Below are 19,126 nucleotides of genomic sequence, written 5' to 3'. Positions count from 1 at the left end.
ACGCTTGATTATAAAAAAGTTATTTGTTATATACTCGAATTAGTAACTCGACGATGTCATAATGTTAAAAAAATCGCCTGTTTTTTTAAATCGTCACTATAAAATTAAAATATATTTAATCTTACTAGCTAGATCTGGACTGAGAATTGAATTTACCGGTAAGAAACTCAGTAGATACTATTATACAGTAGGTATGATATTTAAACACAATTGAAGCGTGGGTCTTATTACATACGTACTTTAACCATAAAAAAAGACTGTCTCTTTGGTCTAGGGGCTAGTCGTAAGACCCTCAAGCTTCTCAGGAGACTGGAAGTTGGAAATGAGTACACTCCTGTTCCTTTGAAAAACCGTAAAAGCCGTTCGTCGTCCGCCTTCATTATTTTCGGTTTAGTAATTGTCGTTCCATCGGATTGTTAGAGTGAGGGAAAAGTGAGTGCACCTGTGCTATGTGCTGCGTTGTTGGCTACTCTCCCATGAGAATAGCGACCTTGACCGAAATCGTTCAAGAGGAGAATATTACGAGTCCTTTTGTTTGACGCTAACAACCGTAAATAAACGCAAAGACACTGCAATTTGCTTATTATAGATTATTAAGTGAGTAAAATGGTCATGCAACAGCATATTGTGATCCATAACAACTGGACAAGATGTGTCGCAATATTTATTGTACATGTCATTTTTTTCACAGCACGCACTTCGACTCTATTGTTTTTTTTAGTCACACGCGTCACTTATTACAACTTTGCCATAGAAAATGTACATAACATGGTTTTTGTTTGGATTTTAGAAGTCACGTTTGAGCGACATACTGTACAAAAAGTACAAAGATACTTTGGTAAAAGAGGCATATTATTCAATAAAAGATTATATAGATGATAAAAATGCGTGGAGCTAATACTTGTTGACTTCCAGGCAGGATATATTACATACATGTATAATTGTATTTCACTAACCTGACTTTTTATTTCTTCTCGGTAGAATCTGCATTCCGAAGCGGTGATTGCTTCACTTAATATAGTTTGTTAAATGACGGTTCAAAAGTGCTTGTAAAAGCCTACTTGAATAAAGTATATTTTGAGTTTGATTTTACGGACTTGACCAAAATCGTACCACTATTAAATTCGATGATGAGTTTTAAGTCTGTATATATTTATATATATATATATATATATATATGTAGCGATTATGCTTATGCGATTTTCTATTATATCATGATCGTACCAACTGATGAGTTTATTTAATGCGTAAATGCATAATGAACACAAGATTAGATCTTCGTATTCATTCTAAGTTTATTCATAAAAAAAAAACTGCATAATAATGAAATAACTATTATCTATAATTTTATTAATAAATCATTCTCGCTTTCAGTATCATCATTTCCTTATTTGTGTTTAATTATAATCCTATCGATACCATGATATTCTGTAACCTCACTCCCTAGGTCTCTCGTTGAATCTTGAACCGTCTTTACGCATTTTTGACGCGTGTATCCTTTAAATATTATAATTATTAAATTCAATATCGCACAGCATTTTTTGATATTTCATGATGGTTTTTTGCGGAGCTCTGTATGTTAAAAGGTAGGGCTTTGTGTAAGCCCGTCTGGGTAGGTACCAATCATCAGATATTTTACCACCAAACAGCAGTACTCAGTATTGTTGTATTTCGGTTTGAAAGCTGAGTGAGTCAGTGTAAACTACAGACACATAACATCTTAGTTCCCAAGGTTGGTGGCGCGTTGACGATGTAAGGAATCATTAATATTTCTAATAGCGCCATTGTCTATGGGTGGTGGTGCCACCAGGTAGCTCACTCGCTCGTCCGCCAATCTATACCATTAAAAAAAAAGTCTTCATAGAAGTAAATGTAATTTAAAATTAGAATCGCGTTATATGCTGTTCATACTAGCAAGAATGTCGGATGATGCAACTCTGCTATTGCATTCCGCTATTTGACTGTAATAAAAAGATTTATTACGAGAATAAGCCTTACTATCTTGGTGAGTATTGTCTTTTACGTTAGCACTAGCTTGTTTTTATAATTATGCATTTGTAATTCAGTCATATTGCCGTTCTATCAGATTAAAGGAATGAGAAAATAAAGAGTATTTGCTCACTTGTGTACTATACGACCTGTGTATTTTGCTACTCTCCATCTTGATTGAACTCATCATAATATACGAATAACTTAGTAAATTTAATAGAAAATTATTAAAGAATGCGTCTAAAGTTGTTTAAAACGCAATCTTTACCAGCAAATAGTTATCACCAACACGTTAACGTGTGGACAACACAATAGTTGCTTTATTTATTATTTGAAGCCACTAGTTAAGCTTTTTTTGTATGGCTCACAAAATTTCATTTACCATTACCATAAACTTAAATTAAAAAATAATAACTATTGATAATCTCGACTAAATAAAATATAAAAATTACGCTTTCTTTGAGCTGATAAGTTCTGATATACGTTGTAACAAGCATCGTAAGATCACGTTCACACTTTAAATCGAATAATAATATCAAATAGTGTGATAAGCCTTTAGTGGTTAACAAATCGCTTGTAACTTCCTAACAATGTTAGTCGGTGTGGTTATGTCGGTTACGTTTTATGAGATTAGATAATTATTGACAACAGACGTTAGACAATCGTGATGTAAATTACACCGTAAGAGAATATCACAAGTAAATCTACTCTTGACTTTTGTCATCTTAGACTCATTGAAACAAGATACTTTAGAAAATATATTTATAGAATAAATTTGTTCCTCAAAAAACTTGCGATTCCAAATATATCACAAACTAATCAGTGTTAATGGCGTTTCTAAAAACAGCAGTAGTTGCAAGCTCTGCGAGTAAATTCTTCTTTTATCTGATTACTAGGTGAACCTGCAGTTTTACCTACGCGAAATTTATACAGCTTAGTTTAGCACTCAAACCGTCAATCCCCATTTTACCCTCTCGCGGGTTGAATTAAGAAAAGTAGCCTATATCTTTCCCCAGGAATCAAACTATCTCCATATCAATTTGCATCTAAATTGGTTCAGCGGTTTGAGCGTGAAGAGGTAACAGACAGAGTTACTTCCGCATTTATAATATTAGTATAGACTTTTTTTTTTTAAGAATTATCTAATTTGAAAAAAATTTTATGATCGTTTCGTAAGGGCAACTCTATATTATATACTATGTCGATGCGGTCGGTCATGATCGTAAATTCGATGTTAGCCGATACAATATATGTATATTCAATTGTGTTGTACTAAGTTTCATTGTGATATATTTCTTTAATTCGAACAATGAAATGAAAATTATTGTAATTATTATAAATAATCTAACAAACAAACGACTTTTAGTATGTTTTTTTTTATAATTTTACTTTCGATTTGATGAAAATAAGAATGATTTCCAGTTTGGAAATATGATGCATTGAAAAAATAAACCAAATTTATTTAAGAAACATAAAATAAAATAATCGAATTACTAAGTTCTTCCTTTTTCAAAATCGTATTATTAAATTGGTATTTTAAAAATTGCTTCTCGATTTTTTTTTCTTTGCTCTTAAACGTCTCACGTACACTAAGATATCTTTTAAGCACGATAGTCACTCACACTAATGTACGCCGATAATAACTTAACGTGGAGGGGCTCGCCTTCATGGGTGAGTAGAGCTATACCTATATATAATCTATAAAATATATAAAGTACTTTATGATTTATATTAAAAAAATATGCCGACATAAGCGCGGGAAACTACCTTTCAGTCAATTTCAATTACACGTATGAAAAAATACATATAAATATCGCTATATACCCGTATAGCAATTATAACCATATTTATACACTGTTTTCCTTTAAAATAATACCTGATTTTTATTTAAAATACTTATATATGTAGTTGTATAATATTATTTATTTTTTAAATAATAATCTGTTATTTTTCCTCTAACCAATAAATAAGAGATTTTGTTTACTGCAAGAATTAATTTTATCTGTGACTAACTATTTTGACCTTAGGCACAATAACGCGCTGCTATTTGTCATTTTTTTTTTTTGATAAATCAATTTATTGGATTTTATTTTATTTCAAACTTACTAATTATATCGCTAATGTTGACCCGAATAATGTTTGTATTTTTACCTCAATTAGTAGTTATTATGTGTTTACATTATATAGTATTATCGTATCTGGAAAAATTTGAACTATTGAGATAGCGGTGACCTTTATTATGAAACATTGTTAATGTTGCCAGAAGTGTAATTTTTGCTAGGCTGAATTTAAATGTTTCTTTAAATACAATATTAAAAAAATAAATATTTGATCGAAATCTATTCGTCGTTTGCTCAATGGGCTTTTTATGTGACGGAATCAATTAATTCAATCTGGTATGATAATTAGTAACATATGGGAGATGAAACTTTTCCTCGGATACGATTCACGTCCTAACTAAAAATATATGACAATCAAAAAGTAAGTGTGCCGCTTCTATATCGAATAAAGGAATTTGATTTGATATGTTCTTGTGGTTATAGCAGTCTGAGTCATGCTCTTTTACCTGATACGTTCATAGCACGATCATGGCATGAGACGGTAACTACATCGGTCCATACTAGAGCAGACTCCTTTATTAGTAAAGTACCAAGACACAGTGTCGCATTGTCATATATAACAATAGTTTTTTTTTTTAATATTAAAGGTATGTGACCATAGACTATATGTTTTTTTTAAATTATTGTTTTTAATATTTGGCATAGTACAAATTATATGTCTCGTAAACAGTTTCTCGTAACAGTTTTGTATTGGTTGGTAGGTAAGCTATCAGCTTTATGGCTTTTTGAAAGCTTGTTTCACGTCTGGGTATATCCACCCTTTCATCACATATTCTACCCCCAAACGTCAATACTTAGTTTTTTTTATGTAGGTAATAGGTAGGCGGACCGGAAAATGGGCCAACTGCTGTTAAGTGGTCACCATCACCTATATAAATTAGCGCTGTTAGAAATATTAGCCATTCCTTACTTCACCAATGCGCCACCAACATTGAGAACTGAGATGTAATGTCCCATGTGCCTGTAGTTACACTAGCTCACTCACCCTTTAAGCCGGAACACAACAATACCAAGAAATGCTGCTTGGCGGCAGAATATCTGATGAGTGGGTGGTACCTAACCTGACGGGCTTGCACAAAGCCCTACCACTAAGAAAAGTGGTATGGTTGAGTGAGTAATTAATTGCAGGTTCATGTGGAGTGCACAGACACATATGAGCTTATATGGATGCGCAAAAAATAATACTATGCAAAAATAATACTATGCAAAAATAATACTATGCAAAAATAATACTATGAAAAAATAATACTATGCAAAAATAATAATATGCAAAAATAATACTATGCAAAAATTATAATTTTTAAGCAAATTCCATTTACATACCCGTTTATTTGGGTTACGGTCTCCGTGATCTACACATTAGACCATTTCTATAATTTCTATTTTATTGTTCGATAGTGTTATCAGACGGAAGGATGCATCCTCATTCCTATATCGTTGTTCTTGGAACAGTTACCGATAACCTCGGTCCATATTGAAATTGTGGATGTTAACATTATCTCATCTTAATACATGTGTGCTCAGTTATATTCATTTATTAACCGACATCAAAATAAAATAGGTTCCTCTTTTCCGCCATATTTACTCGTATATACGAGTACGATTTTTTTTATTCTTACACTGATTCTAAATTACACATGCATCGTTTAATATTAAAGAGATATAATTAAAAAAAACAAGTAAAGTAAATATTAGTAGTATACTCTTTAAGTGCCTCCTTGCTGAGTTAAAGTCCATCCCTCCTTTTGAGAAGATTTGGAGCTTATTGCTGCCTTAATGCGTTTTGGTTGATACTATTTTTTTATTATAATAATGTCCGTCCGGATGTTCATAACTTTAAAAAGATTAAACGATTATTTAAGTAATGTTTTCATATCATAGTAATATTTTTACACTATTATATTGAATAATGATTTTGGTTTTTATTTACAAATGACGACCTCCGTGGTCGAGTAGTTTGTACACCGGTATTCATGGGTACGCCACTCCGAGGTCCCGGGTTCGATTCCCGGCCGGGTCGATGTTGAAAAAGTTCATTAGTTATCTATGTTGTCTTGGGTCTGGGTGTTTGTGGTACCGTCGTTACTTCTTATCTTCCATAACAGTTGTGATCAGAGTAATGTATGTGATGTTGTCCAATATTTATATACAAAGTTATTTTATATACATATAGAAATATGACCCTTTCTACTAAATGTATTACAATTTAATTGGTATTTTATTTCGCTAAACATGCAATACAAGCATAAAATAAACAATTATGAATAAGCATTTAATAAATCAATGTAATTGTTATTATTTGTTTTTTCATGGTAGTTTTTGTTAATTTATATTTATATCGTCAGCGATAAAATTGTTTTGAAGAATCGAATTATAAACCGCATGCGACTTTATCTATAAATATTGCTAAGGATTTGTTTAGCTAAACTTTTAAATTTCATCAAATTCTAGGATGACAAAACAGATGCAGATGGAGCACGAGAAACATTATAGTTAAGCGAATACAACGAATACAAATAATTCCGGATAAATAAAAATATACTAATATTAAAAAATATATTAATATTCCGGATAAATAAATACAATACAATTCCGGATGTTTTAAATTACGCTGAAGAAGTAGATCTCATAAACACACGCATATATTTTTATATATACGTCAGAAGTTCTATTAATTTAATTACTATTATTGGAATCAATAAATGATTCGATGTAATATCATTACAGGTATCAAATATGTTTGTTAAGACGAAAACAACTTAAAAGATTCGCTGAAGCGGATAAGATTACTGGTTAGCTCGGAATGTACGATGCAAGCTGTCAATTTACTTTTACTCGTGTGGTCTATTTATTTTCAAGATGTAGAATGAGATATCATTGATTCCTTACTTAAACTAGAATAATGAAATATTCTCTGTTTTTCATTATTCTAGATTTCAACTCCTGGATTAATTTTATAACGTAACACTCTAGATATAAAATTAATTCGGATGAATAGTCCGTGTACGATCAGTGTACAGATCCGTATGAATATTATAAATGTGAAATTAACTCTGTCTGTCTGTTACTATTTCACGGCCAAACAACGGAACCGAAGTTAATGAAATTTGGTATGAAGTGAGTTTAAACCCTAAGGAAGAATAGGTTACATTTTATGCCTCAAACCCTACGGCCAACTCCTGAGTACATAAACGAATCCGTGGACGACAACTTCAAAGTCAAAGTCAAAAATCTTTATTCAATATGGAAGTGATTACACCTGCTTATTGATAGTCAAAAATCTACCACCGGTTCGGAAATTAACATCTCGGACCAGTGAAGAACCGGCGAAAGAAACTCAGCGGGATAATATAGATTTCATGTTTTCATGTACAATAATAGTAAACATATTTTCGTTATTTGAAACAGCCTCGAGGCGATCATCTCATTCCCAAGGTGTGCAATCAACTAAAAAGTCATTAATGTTATAATATCCTTTAGCACACAAACGCTCTTGAACGATTATATTCAACTAGTTTAAATATAAATGATAATATTTGATATAAGTATTGGTTGAGAGAGCCTTTGGACAGAAAGGAGGAAGGATATTTTAGACACGCTTTTTTTTAAATTGACCCTTACTATCTTCTCCTATATGTGTCTTTAAAAACAATTGTGTATTTTCTCGAAATTCAAGCAATCTCTTTATTAAATATCATCGAAAATGGTAACGTGCATTGCTCAACCAAATGATATTGCATACCTAATAGGTGGGCTTAACGCCACTGCATTATCTCCCAACCTCAAAACATACACAAAGATTGTTAGAACTGTTACAAATGACTGTAAAACAAATAATAGATTTATATTTACGTTTATTCGTTAGACAGATATTTGCATTTCTTATCTATATTTGTATTTCAAAGTGCGACGTATCTTCGCCTTTAATTTAAATAGCCAATCAATAAACTGGAAAACATAATTACCGATAAACAAACTATTTCTTTGAAATCGTCAGTGCTACACCAATTGTTTCACAGAGTATAGTTTATTTATCAAAATAAATATTTTACTACTCTGCCTGATAAGTTACGACGATGTTAGAAGTCAACTTCTAATTACTTTAAGTCGGGTTATAAAATTAGAAATTACGATATTATTAGGCTATTATTATATTTTATTAGGCTGCGCTCGGGTAAAATAATTAAAACTAAACAACTATAAATATACTAACGATCGTACCCCTGCACGAAATTATTGTTTGGAACACACTTTCTGAACGCACCCATAAACGTCAAACATGGCTGCCCCTGGAACTGTCATGTCATTGAATTTCATGGATTTAATATCGAAATATCTCGATTATACGAATTTTGCATATGTCGACTAAAAAATCATTATTTTTTAACAATCAATAATTGTGGATAGGTTTTGATCGGGTCTATCGTACACCTGCATGAAATTATTAATATAGATACTTTATGCATTATCGTAACGGAATGATCTGTAAAATGTAAATGTTCCACACTAGGCAAAGGTTTCCCCACCTTTCGAGAAGGAAATTTCGACCTTAATATATATTGTCATGATTTTTTAAATATACTTATATGATTTTAATTGAAATGATAATGTTTAGTACTGCTTTGATTTTTAAATACGTTTTTTTTTAAATTGAAATAACATGTATGAAGTATGATTATTGATGCGGTTATCGACACCGTGTTGTGGCACTCCCGTCACTTCCGTCTCGTGGCGTGGTGAGGCGAGCTGGTACTGCCTGGCACGGAGAAGCGCGGGATTTTTAACTGGAGAGAAAAACTGAGGACGAAGGACGGAATAACAAAACATGCAGATCACCTCACGATAAGCATGAGATTAATTATAAACACAGAATCAAAATTTGCGAACTAAGTTTTGCTTGCCCGCGCTTTAAGTGCTACGCAATTTTCAGTTACATGTCATTTCATTAGGCAATGGTTCATTTTAAACTATTATTAGCTATAGTAAAACCTTTTTTATTTATTTTCCAGAGACAAGATCTGCTCGCACGTTGAGATTCCTATACTAACAAGATGCTGCTTCTGTCTACCGTTGAGGAAAGGCCTGATCGCTTTTGCATACGTCAATTTGGTAAGAACATATTTATTATTATTTCTACTTACATTTACATATTTTAAATAAATCTCAACAGATCTAGGCTAAAATGATTGCGTAATTAATTATAATTTTCATAAACAGTAAAAGATAAACGTAAATTGCAAGAATAAAGCATATTTTGCTTAAACACTATAAACAGTTTAAGGATTGATGCTAAACTAAGATATGGCGAATTAAAATTCTTATTTCATTAAATGATAAAAATCGTTAGTGTTTTAGTATTAGTGTGTGGTTTTCTTGCCTGATATTAAATTCAATTGTAAATATTATTACCATTGAATTTATTTTATTTAATTATACTGTAATTTCTGTTACATTAGTGACTACTCTATTTGATTATTTTTTTTAAATAGAGTTAACGTTGTATACCTTTGATAGTGTCACGCTTAGTTTTTTTTTTTTAATGTGTTCGCGCACGGGCTTATGCCATGTGATGTTAAATAGTCTCTATAGCCAATATACATTAGCACTGTAAGTGGTACCCTCGCGGGTTTGCGCAAAACCCTACCATCAAGTAAATTTTCATGTAATATTACAATTTTAATTTACTCGTAAGAGATTACTAAAATAAAATTATAATTTTATATTATGTTTATTGGTTATATAAAATCATAAAAAATGTTTCTTATGTAAAAACTTAATTAAAAATCGTTCCACTTCGCGTGTTTTTAAATGCATTTTATCAATATGAGAAACTCGGTAGCACATTATACAATTTATGAATTAAACTTGTTATAATAATATACTTTAAAAAAAAAATCCTTAATATTACTCATTTTTTATTGTCAATACATTTACAAAACTGCGCTTCGTTGGACTAGTGACTAGCTCTAGTGACTACGTCATTAAGACCTCAGATCTCTTGGTCTTGGGTTAAATCCTCAGGTTGGCAAATTATACAGGGTTTTTGGTAATTCGACGTATTCCCGTTAGAAGGTAAAAGGAGTGACTATTTGCAATAATTTTAACCCCCCATATGCATAAAGCAAAAGTTAACCATTTTTGAGTTATCACGTTTTTTAGATTTTTCAAAATAAGTCAAAAATGCGACTTCAAAAATTTATTTAAAAAAAAGTATCAATTAAAATCTATTTTTTTCTTCTGATTTATAAAAACGATTAAACACTGGTTATTTGTCTATATTAAAATAGTAATTATCCGTCTAAATTTTAAAATGCGAGGCGGAAAAAGATATTACTTCAATATTTTTTTGATTTTTTTTTCACAAATTTGCCTTAAAGACTAAAAAAATCGATATGAAACTTAACTTGCAGATTATTTTAGAAACATAACCGTTTTCTTAGCTTTCCAAAAATGTATAACAACTAGGAACTTATTTTAAAGCAATCGAAATAAAATGACCACAAAGGACGCTGGTGGAAATTCGTATTCGAACTTGAACGGATTCGGACTAAAGGTCGCCCTGTAAAATTCCCACAAAATTAATTAAAAACAATAAGTACTCAATGTAAATAAATTTAAATACAAATTAAAAATTAAATTAAGACTTAGAAACAGTTCAATAGCTAAGTTATAAGTAAGACATTTTGTAATTTAGCCTAATTAAAGTTCTTGCACGAAGTGACTTCCCCTACGCGCACGCATTATTTTCCTAAGTTGTGACTCAACTACCGAACTAGTCAAATTATTCCGCATCATATTTGATGCGTTTTTTTAATTCTTATTTTGCGGCCAGACATAGAAATCGCGAACTTAAAGATTTAAAGACCGTTTATATACACATAACTATTTTCATAAACATACCACCATACTGAATAGTTATTTATTTTAAAAAATCTGCTGTCGAAACACTGGAAACTTGGTAGTAGTGCAAAAAGCTTCATAAAAAGTATATCACCTCGACTTATTGCCTCCTCTGGTGACAGGAGGGCTGGTTCGTTTTTTTGCCCAAAGCATCGGAATTGCCATTCAACGGAGAAATGGTGCTGGCATTCTTGTCACAATTCCAAGCAATTATTATTCATACAGTAACTATTTTTACTTCTTATTTGTTTATAGTTAAGGACTTAATGTTAATATTACAAAAAATCATAATCTAAAAAAAATCCGTCACGGTACGCGATTTGCAGACGTGAAGAATAAAAATTTAATATTATTATAGTTTTATTAGCCGATCCCTGCTCCGAATCCAGGACCTCGGAGTTTGCATCCCTATAACCGAACCACTTGATAATTGAGACAGTATTTATATGCAAGATTTTATTCTAATGTTATTTGTCTTTGTCATTTAAATTTCTAACAATTTGTTATTAAATATACTTGTGCTAGAGAGTACTCAGTACAAGTGTGCCAGTGTGAACTGATAACATTGCCGCCACGTTAAACATTGGCAATGTTAGATTATTTATTAATTGGGGGTAAAAACAATGACCTGATAAGGAGGTGACCGCCCTGGTGCGGATATTAAAGTAATATAATATGTATGTACATAAATAACATCAACACGATGACTACATAACGATTAAATAAATGAAGCTATTTATTCTGTACAACATTATTTAGTCGTTAAACAATTTGACTAATTGTATATTATTATAACATGTACGATTTGTATAAGTATGAATGAAAAAGAGGTACTATAGAACTTATTAAATATAATTTATATAGAGCAGAGAAGGCATAGACACGTACATCATAACCGATGATTGCGGGTTCAAACGCAGGCAAGCACCACTGAATTTTCATGTGCTTAATTTGTGTCTATAATTCATCTCGTGCTCGGCGGTGGAGGAAAACATCGTTAGGAAACCTGTATGTGTCTTATTTCGACGAAATTGTGCCACATGTGAATCCACCGCATTGAAGCAGCGTGGTGGAAGGCCTCTTCTCCTCAAATGGAGAAGAGGCCTTAGCCCAGCTGTGGGAAATTTACAGGTTGTACATGTTGTATAGAACTTACTGTCGTTTTGTTTATGGTAGAATATTTCGTCCAGTGTAGCTTAGACTTCCTCCCCTTTGAGTATTCGTGTGCAAGACTCTAATCTCTTAATAAATCATTAACAATTGATGGTAGTAATGGACGTTATAAATTTTACACATTTGTTTTAGAAAGTCAACACAAACTTATTGTTTTTAATAACTTTGTTTTAATACCTTTGCGTATCAATTTATTTATTTGATACTTTATATCACGTCGCGCAATATATATATTGTACATAATGCTTAATGCTAAAATCATTCTCTGTGAGCCAAATTTAGGAAATGAAGCAAAATAACACTGGTATGTGTGCGAGAGAAAAATTAATGAATTTAAAGCTTGACGTTTTTCAAACTGCGTTGCCTAGAACGCTTACATTTGGAAACAAATTTATTTTATGACGTGATTAAAGAAGTATTTATTGATTTTTCAACTTTAGGGAAATGGGAAACTTTGTATGAATATTACACATACGAAGTTGGAATGTTCCGTTAGGAAAACATATTTATAAGTAGAGCGGTGAATTAACAGCAGTTGCTAAAAGCCTTTCACTCGTTTTATGAAGAAAATTTGTAACTAATTTCACCACACTGCCAGCGTGCCTGGACTTATTCAGGTAACCCCTTTATATATATTTTTTGCCAGACCCAGAATTGTAGCAAAACATTGGGGTCTATATACACTAACCACTAAACCAATGAAGCGATTGCATTTCCAAAAAGGAATTGCTGACGCGTTAAATTCCTTAAAAGCAAAATTGACAAATAATAAATTTTAAGCTAAATTAAATAATTGTGTAAATGTATACAATAAAGCTGATGATACATTTTCGTTTCAACTCATTGTAGTCTCTATTGCTATAAAGCTAAAGCAAAAAATTCTGTGACCGATAAGCCTTGTTGATTTAATTGAAAAGTGCAAGGTTATGTTTTTGTGGCGATACTATGTGGATCAGCGGTTTTCATAGCGGATATATTTAGGGTTCTGTATTCAAATAATTAAATTAATTTAATTTGGCATTGAAAACACAACTACAATTGTAATAAATAAATTATCTACGTTATATGTACCTAACTCATATGTATGTAATTCATATTTAGAACTGTTGTAGTTGTTGTAAATCTCTTTACTGCATAAAATAACATCGGTTGAAAAGTGGATTCATTAATTAAATTATCATTATTATTATTTTTTTATTCTTAACTATAAGTAATATGTTTTCTGTACTCGGCAAAATATTTTATATGTTTTTTTTATATAAGATTACTGATTTGCTTTAACATAATACTATTTTTCTTTAACTGTAATATTTCATAGAACTGTGTTTCAAAAATATTAAATTAATAATTTATAATAATGAAAATGTACACAGACGGTATTGTGTTTATAACAAATTTATTCTTCAATCAATTTTGGAGGTTATGTTACTTGGGTATATATTTTATCACATTTACTTTTGTGTGTATAATCGCATGACACGTCGCATTTTATGACAGCTTTACATTCAATATCATCTCATAAAATGACAATGCTTATAAGATATTTCATGAATAAAGTATATTTTGATTTTAGCGACGAACTCGAGCGATGTCTTAAGTCAATGACACTCGCATTAACGACATCTCTGAAATCGTTTACTAATCAAGTTTTTCATGTTCACGTAAATTGTATTATATTTTGTAAATGAATACATACATATGATTAATACATAGATTTACATATTAATTATTTACATTAAGGCATTAAATATTAAAAAGAACATATTCTAATTCATCAATTACGTGTCACTATAAATGACCGCGTGGAATGATGGCAAGCACGTTAGCAGCATTTTTTGGACATTTCTGTGGTTGGTGTCGTAGACAATAATAGATGTAACACAGATATATGAACATTTGTTCTGAATACGATGCGTTTGTATAGGTATTTGGTACACGCCTGACGATCTCTATGGAAGTATCAACCTTGGAAATGGAATGGCATTCATGGTGATTTTAAGCCGTGATCTTTACGTGCTTGACCAATTTTGTTTATATGAGTCTATAAAGATAGAGTACAGTTGAGATAGTTGTTGACTATGAGTTAATGTTGGGGTTGGACCATAAAAAGGACTAAATTACTTCTAAGTTTCGAAAGAATCGAGAGAGTTTTAATTATAGGGCTTGTGACGGAAAATGTTTTTAGATTGGGTTATCCAGATTTTCATGAATTAAAATTTAAGCCAGATTTTAATTTAGTGCCAATCGAGGCCAGGGCTTCCCATGGGCCTGATAACCGGTAACATCCCGGAATGTGAGCAATATTCTGGGAGAATCCCGGTTGGTAACGGATATGTTATGACGACATTACGGAAGTTGACAATCGAAGCGTGTTATCTAGACATAAATAAAAAATCGGATGTCGGATGATAGCAATGCCAAACTGCTTTTGCTCGATTTTCTCTACTGTATGTTATTCTATCTTAATAGGTAGTCGTATGCATTATTAATAATAAAAATTCGACTTGCCATTCTGCAAATTTTAAAAATGGAATGATAGAATCACAATTATATCACTTCAAAAAAATATTTACTTTTTATCATTTTTTATATAATACCTCTTTGGTCTAAATTTGATACATCAATCATCAACAACACGAATATTTTAAAACTGTTTTTTTTAATCTGTAATATTTTAGTATAAACTCTACATAATATTTTTTCAATTCCAGATGCTTACTCTAGCTGTGACGTCACTGCTTTCTATATACATCTCAGCGATCCGAAACACGAATATTGATATGCAAGATGGGTCGGAGTATCCACGCCTGATCGCCGACACCACCGCCCTCGTGCTGGAGGTCGGAATGACCGTAGTCTTCATAGTTGCATTGCATATGGTGAGATTTACTTAAAGTCATACAATAATTGTACAATAAAGCTGCAATCAATGTCAATGGTAGGAGGTGTAACAACTTTGACCTTGAATTCTCATATCATTCATTGGTCGAGATCTTATTTATCTGTGTGTGTGTATTTGTATATGTGTGAAAAATGGCGTTTTAATCATAGAATTTAACCCGCAATTAAAGGCTAAGAAGCACGCGTTCCAACCACTGAGTCATCTCGGCATATGTGTCCACTAATATTGTGCTATAAAGAAAGATAGATCAATAACTGTTTTAATACATTATATAGTAGAGCAATTAGCAAATCGCATAAAATATGAAAATCTAAGGTAAGCAAACCTTTACTGCTTTCGCCACTAGAACATGTCCAGATAAGTAGTAATATATTATATATAGTGTCATCATCGTCCTCCTGCCCTTATCCCAATTTTACTTGGAGTCGGCGCAGCATGTCATCCTCTTCCATACTTCTCTGCCGGACGTCATCTCACAAGTAACATTCTTTCCAACCATATCGTCTTTCACGCAATCCATCCATCGTTTCTTTGGTCGATAGCTAATTATATATAATTATATATAATGTATTTAATTTAATACTATTAGATAGAATATTATAAACGCGTTAAACGTTTCTGACACCTCGTGCGTCGTGGGTCATACCGTGATGTTATATTACACTAAATAATCTCTCTCAACAAATGGACAATCAACGCTGAGAAAAATAAGTTCTCAGACAGAAAAAATTAATTCTTTCTCATAAACATTGATGGTTGCCTAACTAAAAACACAGTATTTTTGAAGATCATATATTAATTCTATTGATATCCTAGGTACACGACGTTAAGGGTTAGAAATTTAATTGATTGACTTTAATAATGAATTTTCCATTATTTAACTCTTTAAACGTTTATATTTGGTGAGAGATTCGTGCTGCCGTCTGGGTAGCTGAACGGCAATACTTTTTATTGTTGTATTCCGGTTTGAAGAGTGAGTGACCACGTACCACCAGGTGACCCATTCGACTATTCGTCTACTTAAATTATAAAAAAAAAATATGTGAATCCGTTACTCTAGTAAAACAACATTGCCGATGATAAAATTTATAATAAAAGTGCCTTTTGTCGCGTATTCGCTCGTCTACAATTTACTCTGCTTTCCTTCCATTAAAGTCGAAGCACATGGAATCTGGAATTTTCTCAGATCATCAAAAGCTCATTATATAAATGTGTTTTATAATTTAACTAATACCTGACAAAGCGTTTATTGTTATGTCAGCGGTAACAAAAATCACGAACGAACCTATTATGAAAACTATAAAAAAATATTATGTATGAGAACAAAGTGACTTGAAACATTAAAAAATAATCTATTTCATTTAATATTTATGAATTTTCAGTAAACGATCGAATTTTATTTCCAGAAACATGTACTACTGATGAAGATCTACTTGTACTTCGAGATCGTGTTTTCAATGATTGGCTTCGTGTACAGCCTCGCCTTCCTCACTCGAGAGACCGCCAGTGAATTATTCCTGATATTGTTCCAACTGAGTAAGTTGAATATTATCTGTAATATCATTCTTAATGCATACCTCGTCTAAAATGTTTTCGTTGCTTAGATAATCCCCCCAAGCAGCTAATGAAAGGTCGGAAAACTAATGAAATACTTCTTCTGGAAGTTAGTAAATAGTAAATTACGTCCGATATCGATTTCTTAAAAAAAAAACGACTAATATTATACATATATGTCGATATACTAAAATACAAGTGTATTTTTTTATATACTATATCTAAATAATTAGTTTATAGAATTCAATTTTTTTCGTAAAAAATTAAAAAAACGCAACAAAAAAATGTTTATATTATTTTGAAAATGATTAGGGTCCACTGAGGTACTTTGGGCTTGCAGACTTCTGAATCCGGTCCGGGCAAATAAAGATGTTTTCTGTCTATCTATTTTAATTTATTGCTTGCTTTGTGGATAGTTATCACCCCCTCAATGCATATTCTGCCGCCAATCAGCAATATTAAGGTTTATTGTGTTTTGGTTTGAAGGGAGAATGAGCCAGTGTATATATTCCCAAGGTTGGCCGGGCATTGGCGATGTAAGGAATTGTTAATACTTCTTACAGCGCCAATATCTGTGGACAGTGGTGACCAATTTTATCAAACCAGATAACAAATATGTCGTTTTATAAAAAAAATCATATATGTATATATATATAACTCTACGTTTCAGTGGTACAGATTTATCTCGTGATCCTGATCTGGAGTACTATAGTGAAAATGCAACGCGATGGAGTCGTGAAGTACACGCGGGAACAGGGCTCCGTCTAGTGACCCGCTGGTCTCCGGTTGCAAAACGAAAGGCGCCAACGAAAGCGAATGTCATTTCCCGTCATCATAACGTCATCTTATATATTCATAGCGTAAGCCGACTTTCGTCCCAGAGGTTATGGGACGATGGCTGCACGTAAAAAATCGGTTATGGTCTCATTTTGAGGAGTTCCGTTCTGCAGTAGATGTGCAGAAAATTTAGAGGATTAATGATTGCTATTTACTAAATTGTTACAATTTAACAACAAATTACTTTTAGAGACTGGAAAAAAGTTACTGGCCGGTTAGAGAGCGGTGCTACGGCTGTATAAGAAAAAAAAAACTCTTAAATAAGGTTTCATCATTTTGGCGCCAAATGTAGATGAATGACAGTTTACAATGAAATGAAATGAAAACAAAACCTGTCACAGGTTTCGAAATTCCAAAAAAAATCTTTTGAATAGACGCGAATTTTCGCGAATTTCGCTTAATTGATAATTTAAGGGACTGCAATTTTGACGTATTATCAGAGAGACGCGTCCTTTCGCTCTAACGGGAATAATGAGTGCGATTTGATTATCTAAATTATTAATGTTTTAGTGTCCGCGCTACCAGGAATCTGTATTCGCTTTCGTTGCTTCACTTTAATATTCCGCACGTACCATCAGCCTTTTGTTTTATTTTATAACCTGTGGTTATGAACATGTGTTTTGATAGATTTTATAATCAAAAACAGCATTGAAAGAAATGGATTTGAATTTTATCTGTAATTAACTTAGACTTTTGATCGAATGTTCAATTTTATTTTTATAAATGTTATTTTTTTTAGATGGTAACTTAAAATAATACTTCAGATTAGTCATTTATTTATTTTATATCAATTTTAGTACGATTGGTGAGTGTTACTACTGAAATTTAAACCAGTATTTGCACAATTTTGGTGCTAATGACAAAACACTTGCGAACATTCTATATAAAATTTATGATTTTTTCAAAATGGTCGCCAGAGGTTCTCTACAAAAAGATTTGTCACCAATAAACTTAACGGTAAATTATTCTGAAATAAATTTTTGCATTCGTAACTTATCGAAAAGTAAAAGTAAAAATATATTTATAAATCCGAATTATTAAATTATCGAAGGGAGTCCTTTAACGCATGTAAATATTGTGCCTTATTATATTAATAGTTTTGATAGTAACTTTAGTTAGTTGATAAGTTGCTAAAATTAATAGCTATAAAGAATTCCAAATTAAAGTGCTTTATTTTTATAGTATTTTTAACTGAATTATATACACTTTAACTTTTCGTGGAGCCGACAGTGTCTCAGACAGAACACGTGTGTCTGAACACGTAAAATTACGATCGCGGTTTCAATCCGAACAAGAGCTCCCTTGAATTTCCACTTAATTTATTTTTGTGTATGATATTATTCTTGTGTCAAGGTAAATAAAACTATGTTAAGGAAGCACACACACACACACGCAAGGGAATTTTTGGTGGAAGAAGCTGAAAAATCTACTTCTTAAATAAGAAAAGATACATTTGCTCGTAATTTAAAGAAAACATTATCTCTCCTTACGAGTAATTAATTAAACTTTAATACGTAAATGAAGATATTAGATTTTGTTTTTAAATAACATAAATATTCATGAAGTATTTATTATATATCTTTACGCGACGCCTCAGAAACGTGTAATATCTTTAGCGTACACGTCTGTATGAAATCTTTAATCCATTACA

The 19,126-nt window shown here is 31.8% G+C and overlaps 1 protein-coding gene across 1 annotated transcript in view; it reads left to right on the top strand.

Moving 5' to 3' along the window:
- LOC113398429 (uncharacterized protein) overlaps window positions 1-17,426 on the top strand; it is a 28,783-nt gene extending 11,357 nt beyond the window's left edge. The window contains exons 2-5 of the mRNA XM_026637165.2: window positions 9,119-9,218; window positions 14,894-15,061; window positions 16,491-16,620; window positions 17,309-17,426. Coding sequence (XP_026492950.1) covers window positions 9,119-9,218; window positions 14,894-15,061; window positions 16,491-16,620; window positions 17,309-17,406 — 496 coding nt within the window. The 3' untranslated portion in view covers window positions 17,407-17,426. The remainder of the gene's footprint in view (window positions 1-9,118; window positions 9,219-14,893; window positions 15,062-16,490; window positions 16,621-17,308) is intronic.
- The last annotated feature ends 1,700 nt before the right edge of the window (window positions 17,427-19,126 follow it).

The sequence above is a fragment of the Vanessa tameamea genome, chromosome 15 (genome assembly GCF_037043105.1).
Source record: "Vanessa tameamea isolate UH-Manoa-2023 chromosome 15, ilVanTame1 primary haplotype, whole genome shotgun sequence".
Taxonomy (NCBI): domain Eukaryota; kingdom Metazoa; phylum Arthropoda; class Insecta; order Lepidoptera; family Nymphalidae; genus Vanessa; species Vanessa tameamea.
This window is presented reverse-complemented; position numbering and strand designations above follow the sequence as displayed.